The 17,177-nt window shown below is 37.9% G+C and overlaps 2 protein-coding genes across 6 annotated transcripts; one reads left to right on the top strand and one right to left on the bottom strand.

The window, feature by feature from the left end:
- The first annotated feature begins 639 nt into the window (after nucleotides 1-639).
- On the top strand, nucleotides 640-4,416 carry LOC103855903 (DEAD-box ATP-dependent RNA helicase 15). Of its 2 annotated transcripts, XM_009132949.3 has the most exons (12): nucleotides 640-831; nucleotides 952-1,084; nucleotides 1,238-1,338; nucleotides 1,866-2,038; nucleotides 2,131-2,362; nucleotides 2,472-2,590; nucleotides 3,066-3,122; nucleotides 3,227-3,411; nucleotides 3,515-3,659; nucleotides 3,771-3,854; nucleotides 3,952-4,015; nucleotides 4,112-4,416. In XM_009132949.3, the coding sequence occupies exons 1-12, from the start codon at nucleotides 759-761 to the stop codon at nucleotides 4,120-4,122; spliced, it is 1,377 nt and encodes a 458-aa protein (XP_009131197.2). In that variant the 5' UTR covers nucleotides 640-758; the 3' UTR covers nucleotides 4,123-4,416. The 2 variants fall into 2 exon arrangements, with proteins under 2 accessions (XP_009131197.2, XP_033142794.1); XM_033286903.1 differs by lacking the exons at nucleotides 640-831; nucleotides 952-1,084 and having other exon boundaries at nucleotides 1,733-2,038.
- A 248-nt stretch (nucleotides 4,417-4,664) lies between these two features.
- Nucleotides 4,665-16,824, bottom strand: LOC103855902 (probable sucrose-phosphate synthase 2). Of its 4 annotated transcripts, XM_033286898.1 has the most exons (15): nucleotides 16,557-16,824; nucleotides 16,337-16,488; nucleotides 8,982-16,123; nucleotides 8,817-8,906; nucleotides 8,401-8,645; nucleotides 8,241-8,304; nucleotides 7,367-8,068; nucleotides 7,182-7,286; nucleotides 6,954-7,085; nucleotides 6,685-6,861; nucleotides 6,505-6,558; nucleotides 6,357-6,419; nucleotides 5,383-6,279; nucleotides 5,172-5,299; nucleotides 4,665-5,092 (listed from the first exon to the last, which is right to left on the bottom strand). In XM_033286898.1, exons 3-15 carry the CDS (start codon nucleotides 9,162-9,164, stop codon nucleotides 4,813-4,815), a joined length of 3,120 nt encoding a protein of 1,039 aa, XP_033142789.1. In that variant the 5' UTR covers nucleotides 9,165-16,123; nucleotides 16,337-16,488; nucleotides 16,557-16,824; the 3' UTR covers nucleotides 4,665-4,812. The 4 variants fall into 4 exon arrangements, with proteins under 4 accessions (XP_033142789.1, XP_033142787.1, XP_033142788.1 ...); XM_033286896.1 differs by having other exon boundaries at nucleotides 16,337-16,824; XM_033286897.1 differs by having other exon boundaries at nucleotides 8,982-16,488.
- Nucleotides 16,825-17,177: the final 353 nt, after the last annotated feature.

Here is a 17,177-nt window from a genome sequence, read left to right as displayed (position 1 = left end):
AAATAAAAGGACGTTGAGTGCCTTTTGGCAAGAGAGAATATTACTAACTAATTTGGCCATCGGCATTACATGGCACGTGACAAGATTTGAAACTTTTAATTAACTTCATCTTGCTGTCGACAGCGCCAGCCGTCAGCCATCAGCAATATCTTCATCAACTTCAACTTCAGCATCATCATCGGTGCTTAATCCAAGCTTCAACATCCTGTGGATTCTGCTCCAGAAGTGTTAGGTTCATTGAAGCTGAAATCTGAAGTGAAGGGAGCAGTCTCAAAGGAAAGAAGAACAAGACCCTTGACAGAGTTATCATTCTTAACCGCTTCAGTTCATCTCCATGCATAATTTAATCATGAAATTAAATTTTAGTTTGGAACAATAATATTTAAATCAGGAAGGAAAAATGTTTATAAGAATTTTGATAAATTTCTCCAAAACATCTTCGTCGAATTTGAGATAAACTGTGTTCTCATCTCTTGGCTGCTAACTCTAACATACTAACCTCTCTTTTTAGTCAAAAGAAAACATAATCTTAGTCGAGTTATCTGAAACTAAAGTTAGAAATGTAGCAACGAGACTATGGATAGAGTTGACCGAGTCAAACCTGGGGTTGATGCCTTGCACATTTATTGAAATCGTTTCATTCACTTGCAGGCCGATTCTTATAAATCGTAGGCCCATTACAATAAAGCCCATTATACACTCAGCTCGGAACCCTATCTAGTTACCCGTACCTACTATATATTTATCGCTGAACATCAATGCGGCGTAGGGCATTAAATTGTTTTCCGTCAAATCGAAATCGAGATCCAACCAAATCTGCTTCTCTCTCAGGTAAATTTCTACCTCAATGTTTTTTGAAAGTTCGTCGGAGCTCGATAACCTAATTGCGTATAACTATCGTCGGAGGTTTTTGTTTTGGGATTAGAAATCTTAAGGGAAGTATCTGTGCAGCTTGTAGAATTTGCTTTACTATGGGAGACGCTAGGGACAACGAAGCCTATGAGGAGGAGCTCCTTGATTATGAGGAAGAGGACGAGAAGGTTCTCGATTCTGGGAATAAAGTTAACGGCGACGCTGTGAAGAAGTGAGTTTTTCTTTTCCTTCTCGATATGGATGCTTAAATTTAAGCTTGGGCTAAGATTACGAAGGCTTCATTAGTGGTTTGTCAGTGAGATTAGCCGTTATTAACGCAAATTATCTTGGAAACTAATAGCTTTTGTTTGTTTGTTTGTGGCAGAGGTTACGTTGGGATACACAGTTCAGGATTCAGAGACTTCCTTTTGAAGCCGGAGCTTCTCCGAGCTATTGTTGACTCTGGATTTGAGCATCCATCTGAAGGCAAGTATCTTTCAGTCTTTTTTGAGTATTCCGCCTTCTAATCTCTTTGTACCATTTTATTATCGGATGGTATGGTGTAAATATGCATAAATTACTTCCCCTGTTAGCTTGATTGTTCAGTTAAATTTAATAGTCTACAAGTACTTACTAGAAGATTTGTTGATGTATAGTATACTGTACATATCTATCTTGGTCCTATATTTATCACAGATAGGTTGGTTTATGGTATACTTTATACATCTATTCGTCCTATGTTTATAACCTAAGTTTGAGAAGATAGGTTGCTGTAAGATAACTTGACTAGTTTTGAGAGGATGTCTTGATCATGAAGTTCGAATCTTTGTTATGATTGATTTTGTATTGTCCACTGACATCTCATTGATTACTTTTCCAGGTAAAAACGCTATTTCAATCTTTTGATTTGGAGTGGCTTAGCATTTCCTAAAGCCACCAATTTTAAAGATATGGAGGTTATATTCTACTTATAAACGGTTCCTTCGGTGCAATTTTCTTTGGTTCTCCATCAGTGCAACATGAATGTATCCCTCAAGCTATCTTGGGCATGGATGTTATCTGCCAAGCTAAATCTGGTATGGGAAAGACTGCTGTGTTTGTGCTCTCGACTCTACAACAGATCGAGCCTACTCCTGGCCAGGTGTCTGCACTTATCCTGTGCCATACAAGAGAGTTAGCTTACCAGGTATGTCCTATTTACTTCCTTTACTTTAGTTCTGGTGAATATCCCCAACTTTCTCATGCTGATCATACTTTGATGATGAAAATTGCTTGCAGATCTGCAATGAGTTCGTGCGATTCAGTACCTACCTGCCTGATACGAAGGTTTCAGTGTTCTATGGAGGAGTCAACAACAAAATTCACAAAGAATTGCTGAAGAATGAATGTCCTCACATTGTTGTTGGAACACCTGGTCGGGTTCTTGGACTCGCCAGGGACAAAGATCTCTCTTTGAAGAATGTGAGGCATTTTATTCTCGACGAGTGTGATAAAATGCTCGAGTCACTAGGTATGCTGATCTTTAACATCCTCGTGTTTAATTATATCTCTCACTAATGCCTTAATTATATCCTCGTGTTAATTGTATGTTTTAACGTTTTTCACTCTTATTTTATCAGACATGCGGAGGGATGTGCAGGAGATTTTCAAGATGACTCCTCACGACAAACAAGTTATGATGTTCTCAGCAACGCTCAGCAAAGAGATACGCCCTGTCTGCAAGAAATTTATGCAAGATGTAATGTCCCACGACCAATACTTTCTCGGTTTACACGTTCTGTAGTCTTGAACCTTCTGGCACGAGAGATCTGCCATTTGATCCTTGGACGCGCGGTCTCAATCCAATAATGACTTGGGTAGTATGTAGGTGTTTAGAGAATAGGGAACTGGAGATGTAACATAGCTTGGTGTGGTTAAGTTATGTCTTTCCTCAGTGGGTCTTCTGTCTTTTTATGTTTTTCTTTCTATTTAATATTTGCAATGCTAATGGTGCGGCATAGGTTTTGAGTCGGGGTGTAGTGAGGTCTCAAGGTTTCATCATGATCAGTTTTACGAGCCTTATTGTTCCGAGCAATATTGATCATCGAGGATTTAAACCTGGTGGACGAGGATCTCAGTTTGGGGGTCTTTCATCCGTCCTCGATTCTGTAATGAAAATCATTACCTGAGGAAGGCTTGCTAATACACTTTACTCTGATATCTATTCCTTTCAGCCAATGGAGATTTATGTTGATGATGAAGCGAAATTGACTCTTCATGGACTTGTCCAGGTAATTTAACTCGCGTCTAGGTCTTCTACTTTTCATATTGGTTGATATTATTACTATTTTTTATCTGACTGTTCAACTATGTTTGATACCTGTTATTGTAACAGCACTACATCAAACTGAGCGAGATGGAGAAAAACCGCAAGTTGAATGACCTTCTCGATGCATTGGACTTCAATCAAGTTGTTATCTTTGTGAAGAGCGTTAGCAGAGCTGGGGAGCTGAACAAGTTGCTTATCGAATGCAATTTCCCCTCGATATGCATTCACTCTGGCATGTCTCAGGAAGAGAGGTGTGTATTTTTCCCACAACATTATTTATTCTGAATCAACCTTGTTACTTTTTCAAGTTCTAGAAACCAACTCTTAACACTAACACTATGATATGATATGTAGGCTGACTCACTACAAAAGTTTCAAGGAAGGGCACAAGAGAATTCTGGTGGCGACAGACTTGGTAGGGAGAGGAATTGACATTGAGCGTGTGAACATTGTCATCAACTACGACATGCCAGATTCTGCTGATACTTATCTTCACAGGGTATGTAATGTTTTATTTATAAAGTCCTGAATTGTTATATAGATTATTGATTCTCTTTAGGCAATCTTAGAAGCGTGAACTTATTATCAGCACACTGGTTATATGGTATAGGTTGGTAGAGCTGGAAGGTTTGGAACAAAGGGTCTTGCAATAACATTCGTGGCATCAGCTTCTGATTCGGAAGTTCTCAACCAGGTCTGGAGTTTGATCTTCTTCATAAGTCTGTTGTCTTGCTTCTGAATTTAAATTGGTTGGGGGTGTTTAACGAAGAAGTAATTTCTTTGGTTTACAGGTACAAGATAGGTTTGAGGTTGATATAAAGGAACTTCCTGAGCAGATTGATACGTCCACTTACAGTAAGCGTCTATCCTTTCTTACCATTCCGCAAAAGCAGCTACATTTTGTCTGTCTGGTTTTGACATCTGACGTTGTTTTTCATCTTTCGCTTGCAGTGCCGTCCTAAACGACTTCAGATTTCAAGTGTTTGCAATGATCCCTCCCCTTTATGCTTACCTGCTATCTTATCCCCTTTTGTTATCGTTTGTAACCTTTTAAAAAGGAGAGAGAGAGATAGAGAGGATTCCTAGATTGCACTATCCTCTTAAACTCGCCAGCTTTGTGTACAAGCGAATATGATGCTTATGTTGTCAGAATTCAGACATTATCTGTTCTGTGTTTTAGTAGTTTGTAACTTTAGAGTTCGTTTTGTACTGGTTCTTCCTTTGAGTTAATCTCAGATTTACCTCTTCCCCCTCAACGCTATAAAATTTTGAAAATAATCGCCCTTGATATTAGTTATTGTCTTGAGATCTTTTGAATATTTAGTTTGTGATTACAGTGACTCGTATTTAGTCGCATCCTACCGATGATCCTAACAAACACGTATATGTAATAAGTTTAACTTCATTTACCTTTTGGATCTTTTCTGACATGCATGCATATGGATTGATAGATCCATCGTAGGTACATTTACCTTTGGACAATTATTTTACCAAGCTTTTCCAATACATCACCATGAAAATCAAACAAAAAAAAATTATATTTTGCACAATATTATACAATGTTTATCTGTATAGTGGATTTCTTATTATCAATTCAACCATCGTGGCATGTTGGTACAAAAACTTTTTTAATAGAGGAAAACACACAGCCTTCAAGGCTTTCGGAGATTAATCCCAAGCTTCTCAAGGGCGACCTTGATAGCATCACAACCACATTCTTCAGCTTCGGTTATATTAGGACTGTTGAGTGGCGTCACGTCTTCCATTGGGTAACTTCTGTTGCCATGTAGTTCACGCAAGTCACTGGCTATGCCTTTTAGTATCACAGTTTTGTGAACCCCTCCAAGCAAGCCTTCGTAATCCGTGTCACCTGAATCTCCCACAAACACCACCATGTTCGATAAATCAATTCCCCATCGCACTAGCAAGTACCTGAAAAAAACACATAGAGCTCAAACACGAACCTAAACAGTTGACGTGTAGATATGATTTGTTTATGATCAAAACGTACCTAAGGGCTTGAGATCGTGAGGCAAGAACAGGGATCACGTTCAACCTAGCTCCATTCTGACAGTAAACCACATTGCAACGTAACGCTTGGATTCTCATCAGCTTCCTCAGCTCCTTCATTGGAGGAATCTGCATTGCATAGATTAAACAAATCAATGGAGTGTGTCTCAAGAAGAAAGAAAACTCTAGCCTGAGAGTGAGAGTGTATTTACCGAAGCAGGATCTTTCACTTTGAAAGATAAGCAATAGTTAGTCGAAGAAGCTTCGTCTTCAGATAAAATCTCTCCTTGTTTCATCTTCTTCTTCTCTTCAACAGAACTAATCCAACGAATCAAAGTCTTCCTCAAATTCTCTCCACCCCATCTGAACTCTATGTGAGAATGGTAATCCGGATCGTGCGTATAAGGAAGCACCGTTTTATTATCCTCAGAAGAAGCAGAGGCGGTGAAGTAAAGCTCACTCCCACTGTTGCAGATAACAGCGTCGAAGTCTTGTGGCTTCAACCCTCCTGAGAGCAATGTTGTGTGAGTCTCGGATACAGTCATTGAGGTCGAGAGTATAAACCCTGTTGAGTCACCAGCAACGTCCATAACTGTTTTCACCACCGAGAGAAGATCAGAGTTTGTGCTGCAGTCAACAGAGATGACGAAGATATGTTTCCGTCTTTTAAGAGTCGGCATCTTTGAGTCTATTTTCTCAGTTGAGATCTTCTTTTGCGACAAGGTTGAAACAGCTTTCTCCAGCTTAGCTTTTCTTTCAGCGGTGGTGGTGTCTTCAGCGTCTAAGTTGGTATCTACGCTGCTCTTTTCGCCGTCCAGGGAAAGTTTTAGGTTCAAGGAGATGTCGTGTATGTCTCTGAGGGAGTCGCTTGGCGAATCGGCGTCCGAGTTTTCGAACTCGACTCTCTGCCATTTGGGAGATCTTTGCTTGCAAGAAGCTATCCGAGCCAAGTATGTTTTGCAATGCTCTGGCCATGAGAATAAGTGGATGTTTTTAAGTCCGTTTTGTCTGCATCTTGTCCAGAGATGCTTGTCTGAGACCAGTTTCAAGAGGGCGTCTGATATAGCTTGCTGGTCATGAGGGTCAACCAGAAGACCATTGTCTAGAACCTGAAAAGTCAAGATAAGAAATTAGTTATAGCTTTGTATTTGATTGCAATGATGATGTATAGTGGAGATTTTCTAACCCGATGAATATCTACAGGTCCTCCATTTATTGTTGCAACAGTGGGCAGACCATGAGCTCCTGCCTGTTAGATGCAGCACTTGTTAGATAATTTGAAACCATGAAAAAAAATATAGATCACTAAAGAGAGAAAAATGATAATTAAGTACCTCGATTAGAGTCAATCCAAATGGTTCAATGAAAGCTGGATTTATAAATACTCCCTGAAAAATAAGATAGATAGAAGCAAAGCTAAGTTTAATTTCCTACGTATTATGTATAATATGGGAACACTTAATGATAACTGAATGATACAAAGTGGAGAAAAGCAAACGTTTAAGCATCTTTACCTTTGTTTTGGCAGCTAAACGGTAAATTTCAGGAACATCTGATTGTTTGTGATGCTTAGGCATTGCCACTTGACCATATAGGTCGTACTTGTCGATTAACTTCAGAATTGATAGCAGCACCGATGAATTCGTGGTGGACAACTCATCAATATCATTTCTGTTTCCCATTATCAGTGTCTGCAATCAAAGAGAGAGAGAGAGAAAGAACGAAAAAAAGTGAATTAACTTACACTAAATCATATGATTATGTGAAGAATAACAGGACATACAAGGTTAGCAAGTTCCCGTAGTGGACGGCACTCTCCAAAGGCTTTGACTAGAGTAACCAAGTTCTTTTTAGGGTCTGGACGAGCAAGAGCTAGTATCATAGGCTTGCGCGGGTTAGAAAAGAAACGCATAATCTGCCCAAGTAAGGAGTTCACGGTCAATAACAAAGGTACAATCATAATACATAAAACATTTGATCAAATAAAAAAAATGATTCGACTGCATTGTACCTCAGACCAAATTGGTGGATCAGGAGATTGAGGATCTTCATCATCTCCATCTGCATCCACATCATGTGGTACAATGTGATGAAACTCCATTCCGGGAGGAATCACCTAGGAACACATGACAAGTCTACACATTGAGTCATGGTAAAAAATAAACCTCTCAAAAGAGGAATAGAGATGATACTTACAACCGTGCGAGGCATGAATCTGCCTAGACAGCTCACTCCCCTTATCATCCTTGCTCTGAGTTTACGCTCCAAAACCGGATCAAAACCATCATAAAGGCGCCATTGCTCTTCTATCTCCTGCTTTGTACTAGTTATGATTATTTCAGAAGCATCAAGACACAACTCCTCTGCCTCTATCCGCCTCATTATTTTGTAATTAGCATTGATTTCTTCTTTTGGACGTCCTTGTTTCAGGAGCTGCTCAAGCTTATCACGACCAAGAGAATGGCCAGTGAAAACCATCGGTACGTTCAGAGCCCCAGAGAGAAGAGCAGCGGAGTCACCAGCATCTGCGTAGTGACCATGAATAGAAACAGGCCACACTTGTCCTCCTCCTCCTTCAAAGATTTCTTCATCAAGAGCCTTAGAGATTTTCATAATATAGCTAAGTGCTCTATCAACAAACTCAGGGATATGAGGCCAGAGAAGCTCTTTGGGAACATATTTATCTTTCGGACCGAAAGGTATACGGACGATATAAGCCCCACTACTCTCCCCATGCTCTTGTTCTGTGCTGTCTGTGTCCAGAGGATTCAGCATCTCAGTCGGTTCGGAGTAGCTGCTATCCACATCTGGTGCAGTTACTTGTCTGGTTAACAAATCGACACGATAGACTCCTGGCATTGAGGCAAGTGCTCTTGCAAGTTCCACAACATACTTCACCTGATAACATGCAGGATAACTAAGGTGTGGTTCTAATAGCGAAAAAATATATATAAATATATGTATATATATAGAGATTTTTATTATCGTTAACTTCGGTACGGTTTTGACTGGTTACCATTCAGAGCCTAAGACTAGAATTTTTAAAAATTGCTTGTAGGAAGAAGAGTACCTGGCCACCAGTATCAGAATCCCGACCAAGCTCCATGTTTTCACCACGTATCAAACCATGAAGACTGCAAGATAATTTCAAAATCTCTACAACTTAGTTATATCTTCTCACCAGAAAACTCACACCATTACTTTCTATTAAAAGGTAGTATCATATATACCTTATCAAGACGATGTAGAGTTTCTTCTCTTTGTGTTGAGCAAACCAATTCTCAAAGACGTCAACAGAGCTGACCCGAGACATTCTTCCTTTAGTGTTGCCATCACTAAGAGTCGGAATCTCACCAGGCACATCTGCTTTCTCACCTTCAGAAAAATCTTCTGACATATCAGCAGTTACTTCCTTCCTCGCTTTTTCACGCAAGAGATGGCGCTTAGCAGCCCGCTTAGCATTCTTCCCTTCAACCTAATCAAATCACATTAACAATCACACAATGATCACTTCATGCACAAAACTCGAGTCCACGAATAAAAAGCCATGTGTTCGTTTTGATATCACTGCTACTTTTACTACTAATTATTGATCAGTCGCACGACAGCAAAACGAACAACAATCGATCCTAAGTTTACGACGAACCTTTTTCTTCTGACGAGCCAAATTCCAAATCCTCCAGCACAAATTCTCCAACCTCGTGTTCCTCTCTTGCGGACTTCTTGTTGCAGCAGCCTTGAATCAATAGCAAACACTCAGAAACGTTCAAAAAAGCAACAAAGATCATAATGGTGAATGCGTGTTACATACCTGGACCCAGGAACGGTGAAGATCAGTCTCATCGAAGCCAGTGATGACCTCTTCCACGAAGTAACGACTCGGACTGAAATGGCCACGCTCTCTTAGTAGCAGCGACGATTTGGAGTCGCCGATTCCTGGTTCCGCGGCGAGGATCGCCTCCAAGTAACTATTCACCCAATCGTTTCCCACCATTTTCGATGATTGATTGATCTCTAAAACCGTCTCTTCAATTTTCTTTTATAATCAAAAATGAAATATTATTTCGAGATTCTATATAGTTTTGGTTTAATCTTAAATATTTGAATTTTTTTATTGCTAGAAGACGTGAATGATTGATTCGTTCCTCAATGTTCTCATCAATGTTTCTTTTTAATGTTAAAAACTTAAAAGGACGGTGATGTGGCATGTAAAAGCTGAGCATACTGGAAGATTCTATTTGAATATGTTCGGAAAAGCATGTTACGAGCAGTGAGAGATGTACACTTGGCAAACGGCATAAGCATAAGAATCTTCTCATTTGTCCTTTGACAATAAGCAATGGAAATATAGAATCTTGTTATACGATCGAATATTACGTTTTGAGCTGTCTACATTTTAATTTTTTAATTCATTAGTATTCTCCATGATCATGCCACGAATTATGCATCATTTTCGCACATTGGTGGCAGCTTCATGCTATGTTTACTTATACATATACGTTTATGTCAGACGGTGTATCTGTAAAAAAAAAGTAACAATAGAAAGAAGAACCAAAACCAAGAAAATATTACACCAAGAAAATATTAGATAACATTAATATTTTAGGCTAAAATATCATTGTATTTTGTTACAGTTTGAAGTTTTCTCTCTATAGAACCCAACACTTGTTCACACACACATTACATGTTTATTTTTTACTTTATTTTGTCTTAGTCTTTCAAATCTATTTATTTTGTATACTTCTTTTTGAAACAAAAAAAAGTTTATATTTAATATTTTTTGTATTAATTTTCTCAAAAAAAAACATATATAATACTTCTCAGTCATCAGAACACTAGACAACAGAGAAAGCAAGGAAAAACAATTAAAAGTAAACTAATGTGGTGAAAGTAGAATTAAGAAGCTATCTGAGCGTCAGCCTTGGAGCCCTTTTGAGATGGATACAAAATTACAAAGCTTCCCTGATCTAGCTCCGTCTTACTCAAAGCACGTTAGAAACTCTCCTTCTAACATCACCCGTGTCAATGTCATTATCACTCTCCCTATTTTATCCTTCCACAAAAAACAGACTAACCACATTAGATTTTACAGACTCATATATAAATCATGTTTAGTTTACCATGAAGAGGATCTTATATCATACACGTATCTTGATATAATGATTGTATAAAAGAGAATATGATTAGTATCTTCATCTAAGAAATCTATACTACTAGGCCGTAAATTGTTTTTGTCTTCTACATGGGCCTGCCCAGTTGTTAAACCATAGTCCAATTTCTGACTTATTCTTTCCTTTTGTTCCCAATGATTGTGATTAACACATCACAACCCCCAAAAAACGAGAAATGGTTGAATTTGGATCCTATAAACTCGATAATTGTAATTTAAACAAAAAAAATACTTCGAAATGTAAAGATCGATGTTGTTATCAAAAGCCTGGGATAGAACATTTAACAATCTCATCTCTTTTCTGACTTTTTTTTTAAACTACTTGCATTCCAACTTTAAAAGGTTACTCTCCATGAATGGAGTCTTCATGAATGGAGATCTCTTTTCTGACTTTTAAACCTGACCTCGGCAGTTAATAATTATACTTCTTTGTTCCTCAGTTTCTTTTTTTTCCAACGGGGTCTAATCTCACACTAAACTTCAGTTGACTTTGAATATTGCGTCTCCTATAGTCCTATTTCATTTTTTCTTCTCGGGTATGTGAACGTGATTTGCGTAAATTTGCGTCCGGATCGAATTTAGAAAATTCATAGTACACCTTCTTTATAGTGAATGGTTGTAGATTATCTAGGAATATGAAGAGACATGGAGATAACAAAAGGTATCTTGTTTGTGTGGATGGAAAGATTTCAATTATCAAGAAGAGAGAAACTCACAAAAAGAATGTGAACGAGGGTCTCTTTTCTGAAGAAGCCAAAGTTAAATTGTGCCATAGCATTGAAAAGTAAAAGTTATATAATCTCTTTGTGGTTTCTCATAGTCACATGTAGTGTCTGTGGATTGGCTCTTTCTCAACCTAAACTTAAAGAGTTGTTTACTCATCTTCATGAAAGTATGTGGCTGTGGGTCATAGTCATCACTCATTTCTCGTTTCCCCACCTCAACTGCTGTCTAATTGGTAATCAATTTTTTAACGAATAGTTTCTTATTCGTTTTAGTTACAAAAACATTTAAGGGATACTGTTTGATTAATAGCTTCTACTAACATTTAAGGTATTTTGAGAATGATTACTGACTATATTCAGACTATCAGCAGTCATGAAAAAGGTACTTGCTTAGCGGAACAAAACAGGAAAGAACAGAACACACGAGCCTTGCCTCTTGTATTTAATAGTCATAACTATCGAAACGGTTGCATACAACACATTAATCATATTGAAGACCGTCATGTGTTTCTCTTATTTTAAAATTTTGCTACATATAGCCCTTGTTCGGAAACTCGCTAGGCGCTACGCGTGCGGTGCATCCGGGCCTAGTGATTTATTAGAAAAGCGGAAAAAAAACGGGGAGTACGCGGGGAGGAATTTTTTGTATTTGTATAAGTATAATACTCCCTTTATACGTATATTGCCAATTTTTGTGTAGAAATAATAATTTGTTACATCTCGTGTTAATGTATTAATGTTATGAATTCATATTTTACCGTTGGTTCATCAATTTGTATATACACAATGTACCAATATCTACTCTATTCATGGTTAATGACAAACCGTTCAACACTTATCTCTCAACAGATTATTTTCGTCGCTATACCTAACACGTTATAGAGGTTACATATCAAATGAAACAAGGAAACTTACATATTTTGTCTTCTATCTAACGTTTCTTGTTTAATAATTAACAAAGATTCGAAAGAAAAGTTCATATTTTCAAGACATCCATTACACAAACTGTATTTTTCTAAAGCAATATTGCTCGATTTTACAAAACAAGATATAGCCTCCCACTTCCCATATCTTGTCCAAAACCACCACCACCAGCACCACCATCACCATCATCTTCTTCCTCAGAATTCAGAAATCATCTTAGAAACCGTAACAACCAAAGACCGTCAATCTATCAGCACAAGCATCATAACAAGCTAAAGTCTTGTCGGTTCGTCCTAAAACGCCAGACATCAGGCACTAACTCATTCAACAAACCCAAAGACACCATCTGTCTCCGCCAAGAATCTGAAACAATCTTCTACCGCAATATCTGCTTCTGATTTTAATGTAAGTTCAATAACGCGGTTGAAGAGACATATTCAACGCAGTCCACGTCAATTACGCGGCCGTGTTTTTAATTTCTACGTAGTCCATGCCCATTACTCGGCCTCCCGCATAATTCAACCGAATTGGCTAAACTCGCCACGTCCACCACCCGAGTCACGTTTAACCGGCCGCTTAATCGCCAACTCGGCCGAGTTTTTGAACAAGGCATATAGCTAGATGTCAAAACTGGAATTAGGTATTCAAGAACGATTTTTTTTTTGAATATTTAGGTCTCCTCGATCATTGAACTGCCGTTGTTGACCGTTCTTCACATTTATTTTTGGAATGTGAATAAACAATAGTACTAATATCAACTTAGAATTCATCAAGACTAAGATCGTTGCTAAGAAAAGATGAATCATACAAAAATAGAAGCTTGCAGATTATGATTGTGTGATACAAATATTAGTTACGAAACTTATGATATCGGTCTGAGTCTTTTAAATAATTCAAATATATGAAATGACTTGATGTGCAATAATCATTCTGTCTTGTTTTGTTGTCATCCTAACATATATTAGCGAATATAAAACTCAAAATTTTTAGATATGGGCTTGACACCAAAATTCTCTATTAACTTGCTTGTTACGCCATCTGATTTCTTTAGAGAATTAAATTCAAAAGAGAAGGTTTTCGAATTCAACAAACACAAGCTAAAAGGAAAAGGACCACAAATGAGGTGTATCTCGGAGGAAAATATGTATATTATATAGTCATTAAATGTAGTATATGGTCATTATTCCATAGTCATCTGCTTTTGTTAAAAGTCGGTTTGACCTGAAAACATAACCCCACAAACGTGTCAGAAGAACAAGATAGCCAAAAACGGGTGATTAGAGCGTCGAACATTTGAGAACACACACCTTAGTATGATTGATATTGGTTATTAACAAAACGTCCAGCATATATAATCTAATATGAAAGAGAGCTAGTAAACTTTTTGTGTAACCACGTTAAAACTTCAAGTTTTATTTCTGAAATGTTTTTTACATTTTAACCAAAAAAAAGATTTAGAAAAGGCGCAATTATTATGAAAATGATCAAGTGGCCTCCTTTTTTTTACAAATTTCAAAAGTCGAAGACAATGAGAAACAAAAGAGAAAGAATATTTAAGTTGGAGAAAAAGAAAAAAAAAATGAGTATCAAGAGTTGTTTGTAAACTCACGCTTTGGACACAAGCAACCCCATCTTCAAGTCTTTTTCAGAAAGTTCCAATCCTCCACGCAAAATACACTCATTTTCGTCATTTTCTGACTCGAAAACACCAAATGAGTGTAACCATTTCAATTAATTTACTAACAACATTTTCAGTTAAACACAATTAAATATCACTTTTATTTATTCTGAAAGAGTCCTCTTTAGAAACCATTAAAAATTGAGCACGTCTTCCTGGGAGTCACGAGATTGAACGTCAGAAGCACCGCTCTACCAACCATCAAGATGGTGTATTGCTTAGTAGGACCGATACGTATCTTGCAGATCTATTTAATTATGGGATGAGCTTTACGTAAAACAAAAAAAAAATCGTCAAAAGATTGCATCTGGAAGATGAAATCTTAGTTGCATCTCCTCTAACTGAAGATGCTTCCATACTTTATTTCTGTTTTCACATCACAATAAGTTTGGTTCCACTTTCCACCTTACCTAAGTCATAATATATCGCTTTCACGTTTAGATATTTTCATTCTTTTTTTTTTCCATCTATTTAATTTTATTGATGGGTCAAGCCCAGAAAACCCATTACAAAAGAGCATAAAACCCGACAAAACAAATATACTAAAGCCCATCAAAGACAAACCGAAACAAACCCAATGGCCCAAGCTCATAAACTGAACGGTGCCACAACTGTACACACGTCCAGCCAAACTCTTGCCTGCCCACGTGTTGAGGCTCTCGCCTCACGGAGACACGCGTCAGCCGATCACCACATCGGTACCCTAAACGCCAAGGTTAGCCGGAAAAGATGAAGAACGGCCACTAGTTTCGCCGGAACACACCTGAACAAAACACCGTACCGTCTTCATCACCAAACTATTCCAACGGAGAGATCCATCGAGGACAGTCCCGAGATCTCATCCAAATCCACCGGAAACACCATTGACGATTTAAAACCACACCCAAACCAATGAATTTCACCGTAAGGCTCAAACAAAGCGAGCCGTCGCACACACTCCGACACGTGACCAAACCAACGACACCACGACTGGAGAGTCATCGCCGGAAGAACTCGCCGCCGATCCACCGGACACACCAGAAACAGGACGTCGAAGAGAAGAAGCCGTCGAGATGACTCTAGCAGTCGAAACACCACAAACGCCAAAAAATCGAGTCAAGAGTTCTACGCTTCAAAATTAAAGATTTCAATCAAAATCAACCGCTTCCAACCAATCGCTTTTCCTGCATGTAGCTACAAACACCTTTAATGATTGAAGAAAGCCCGAAGATGCATCAGCCTTAACCAAGGGAGGAAGAAGCAATCGATTGTGGACACCGGAAGTTGATTGGAACAAGAGAACCAAGGAAGCGAAGAAGAAACTGAAACTGGGAAAGCCTCGGAGAAAACCCGACGTCATCACCGGAGGAGAAGGTGAGACTCGGAGCCAGAAGCCAACGACTACACCGGACCTGCTGGTGCGCCGTCGGAGCCAAAAGCCGACCAATCGACTCTGTAGAAGACGTCGTTGTCGGAACTGGAGCCTGATCCACGGGAAACCTAAGCCGGTGAACGGAACCGGCGAGCAAGTTTCATCTCTCCTCTTTCTCTGTGAAAGATGAAGATAGGGAACAGAGAGAAGAGAGAGAGAAAACGATTTTCTCTTTCACTATTGCTTCATTTAGATATTTTCATTCTTTCTTTGTCATGATAAACAATATATCTCTTTATATGTTTTTTGCAACCTAATAATAGTATTATGCAAATAGTCGACCGACTTCTTATAGTGTCACTAAACTTATTATGAAAAAATATATCAATATATAACTACAAAAGAGATATATCTACTAGTTTAAGGATACTAATTATTAAACAAAATGATGGTGGCATGTACTCTTCCAGGTAAAGAAGACGTGTATCCAACATCTTCATTCCACTCTTTCCTCTTTATAAATTGAACTATCCTTTATTTCACCCTTTATTCATATTATTCTTTTAGGTACAATTTATGGCAATGCACCTCTTAGAAGATTTATAAAACTACTTGTAATATATATAGTCGGCTTATCTATCATGATGTCAGTGTGATTTTTGAATATATATGAAATTCATTTATTCAACTACCATTCTCAAAATAAAATAGAATAAAAAAACTTCTCATCTAACAAATTTATCAAGATTTTTAAATTTGACTTGTTCATAAATTACAAATGAACGTGGAGCGAGTCGTAACTAAACATGTAAATAAAGACAAAGAAGGTCCCACGTACGACATTAAACCGTATTGGCAGTCGAATAAATCGGCGCCGAGCTTTCTTCCCATTTTGGAGCTGAAAAATAGAATCACTTCATGAAAATTGAAAAACTACCGTTTTGTATCGACTGTAACAAAATCAGATCATCTAGTCACCACCAAAGCCTGGTCTAGAATAGCAGTAAATGCGTCCCAAAGAACATAAAACACATCACTATCTCTTGTTCTCATGTGCTGAACAACCACTTAATTATAGTAAGAGTCAAAGCCACTTCCACCTGACCTGATACAACCAATAAAAGAAAAAAAATGTGACATTCAGAATAGAGTTTTGCAATAAGATACAGATAGGTCTGTGTGTGTGAGTAACAGAACCCAAACTTGACAATTTAGTATCTTAACAGAAGTGTATATGTTTGATGCTAAAACAAGAACTGACTGAAGATAAACTGGTCTATCTAACCCGAGGGGGATCCTGTCTTCTTTCCACTTTTACCTCTTGTTTTCAAATATTCCAGCTTTATCTGTTCAGGCATCATGAATTGAATGGCTCCCAATTTCTCATTACATTCAATTGTATTTTCCATCTACTCCTGTAAATATGCTGGGTCGTTTTCTACTGGTCAGTTAGCTAACCAAACTACCCTTCTCATTTCTTCTGATTTTTCATTTTTCTTTCAACTCCTTTCTACTGGTCAGTTAGCTAACCAAACTACCTTTCTCATTTCTCCTGATTTTTCATTGTTCTTTCAACTCCTTATGTAATTTTTTTTTGTCATCAATCATGTATTTCCACACTGTTATTTTCCCTATGCGTGTTTTTCAATTTTTATTTGTCCTGACGAGCCATTTCCTTGTCTTGGATGAGACATTTTTGTCACTTATTCGTTTTCTGTTTTCTTTGTCCATCGTTCAATACCATTCGAAATTTCATGTCCCTGTTAGTCACATATAGCTTAATTAAACTTCATAGCCAAACGCAACCTGCAAAAAACGAGAGACTCGAGCAAAATATAAATATAATTACGAGAAGCTAAAATATTTTTTTTTTTTTTGTCAACTTTTGCTTTCATAAGCAAATTAAAACTAGAGGGCATTTTACATGGTACAGGCTTTTCTAAAAATACAAACCCAAACAACAGAAAATTACATAAATAAATTAATAAAATAAAGCACAAAGGAGACGGATTTAGATGCACACGCGTCAGAAGAAGGTGATATCATGAGACACATAGATCACACGTGTCCTTTACCCTAGAGACAGCAAGCTCGGCCGTCAATGAAACTTCTCCGCCGTGAGAATCTCGCCTCCACATCTTTTTTCCGTCGTTGTTTCT

This window comes from Brassica rapa, chromosome A03, assembly GCF_000309985.2.
Source record: "Brassica rapa cultivar Chiifu-401-42 chromosome A03, CAAS_Brap_v3.01, whole genome shotgun sequence".
Taxonomy (NCBI): domain Eukaryota; kingdom Viridiplantae; phylum Streptophyta; class Magnoliopsida; order Brassicales; family Brassicaceae; genus Brassica; species Brassica rapa.
This window is presented reverse-complemented; position numbering and strand designations above follow the sequence as displayed.

What these genes read in the sequence shown, in the direction of transcription:
- LOC103855903 (XM_009132949.3), top strand. Translation starts at nt 759, where the DNA reads ATGCGGCGTAGGGCATTAAATTGTTTTCCGTCAAATCGAAATCGAGAT. An exon ending in CTCTTCATGGACTTGTCCAG is followed by an intron (nt 3,123 to 3,226) that starts GTAATTTAACTC and finishes TTATTGTAACAG; the next exon opens with CACTACATCAAACTGAGCGA. An exon ending in ATTCGGAAGTTCTCAACCAG is followed by an intron (nt 3,855 to 3,951) that starts GTCTGGAGTTTG and finishes TTTGGTTTACAG; the next exon opens with GTACAAGATAGGTTTGAGGT.
- LOC103855902 (XM_009132948.3), bottom strand. Translation starts at nt 9,164, where the DNA reads ATGGTGGGAAACGATTGGGTGAATAGTTACTTGGAGGCGATCCTCGCC. An exon ending in ATCCACCAATTTGGTCTGAG is followed by an intron (nt 7,086 to 7,181) that starts GTACAATGCAGT and finishes TTACTTGGGCAG; the next exon opens with ATTATGCGTTTCTTTTCTAA. An exon ending in GACCTGTAGATATTCATCGG is followed by an intron (nt 6,280 to 6,356) that starts GTTAGAAAATCT and finishes TTGACTTTTCAG; the next exon opens with GTTCTAGACAATGGTCTTCT.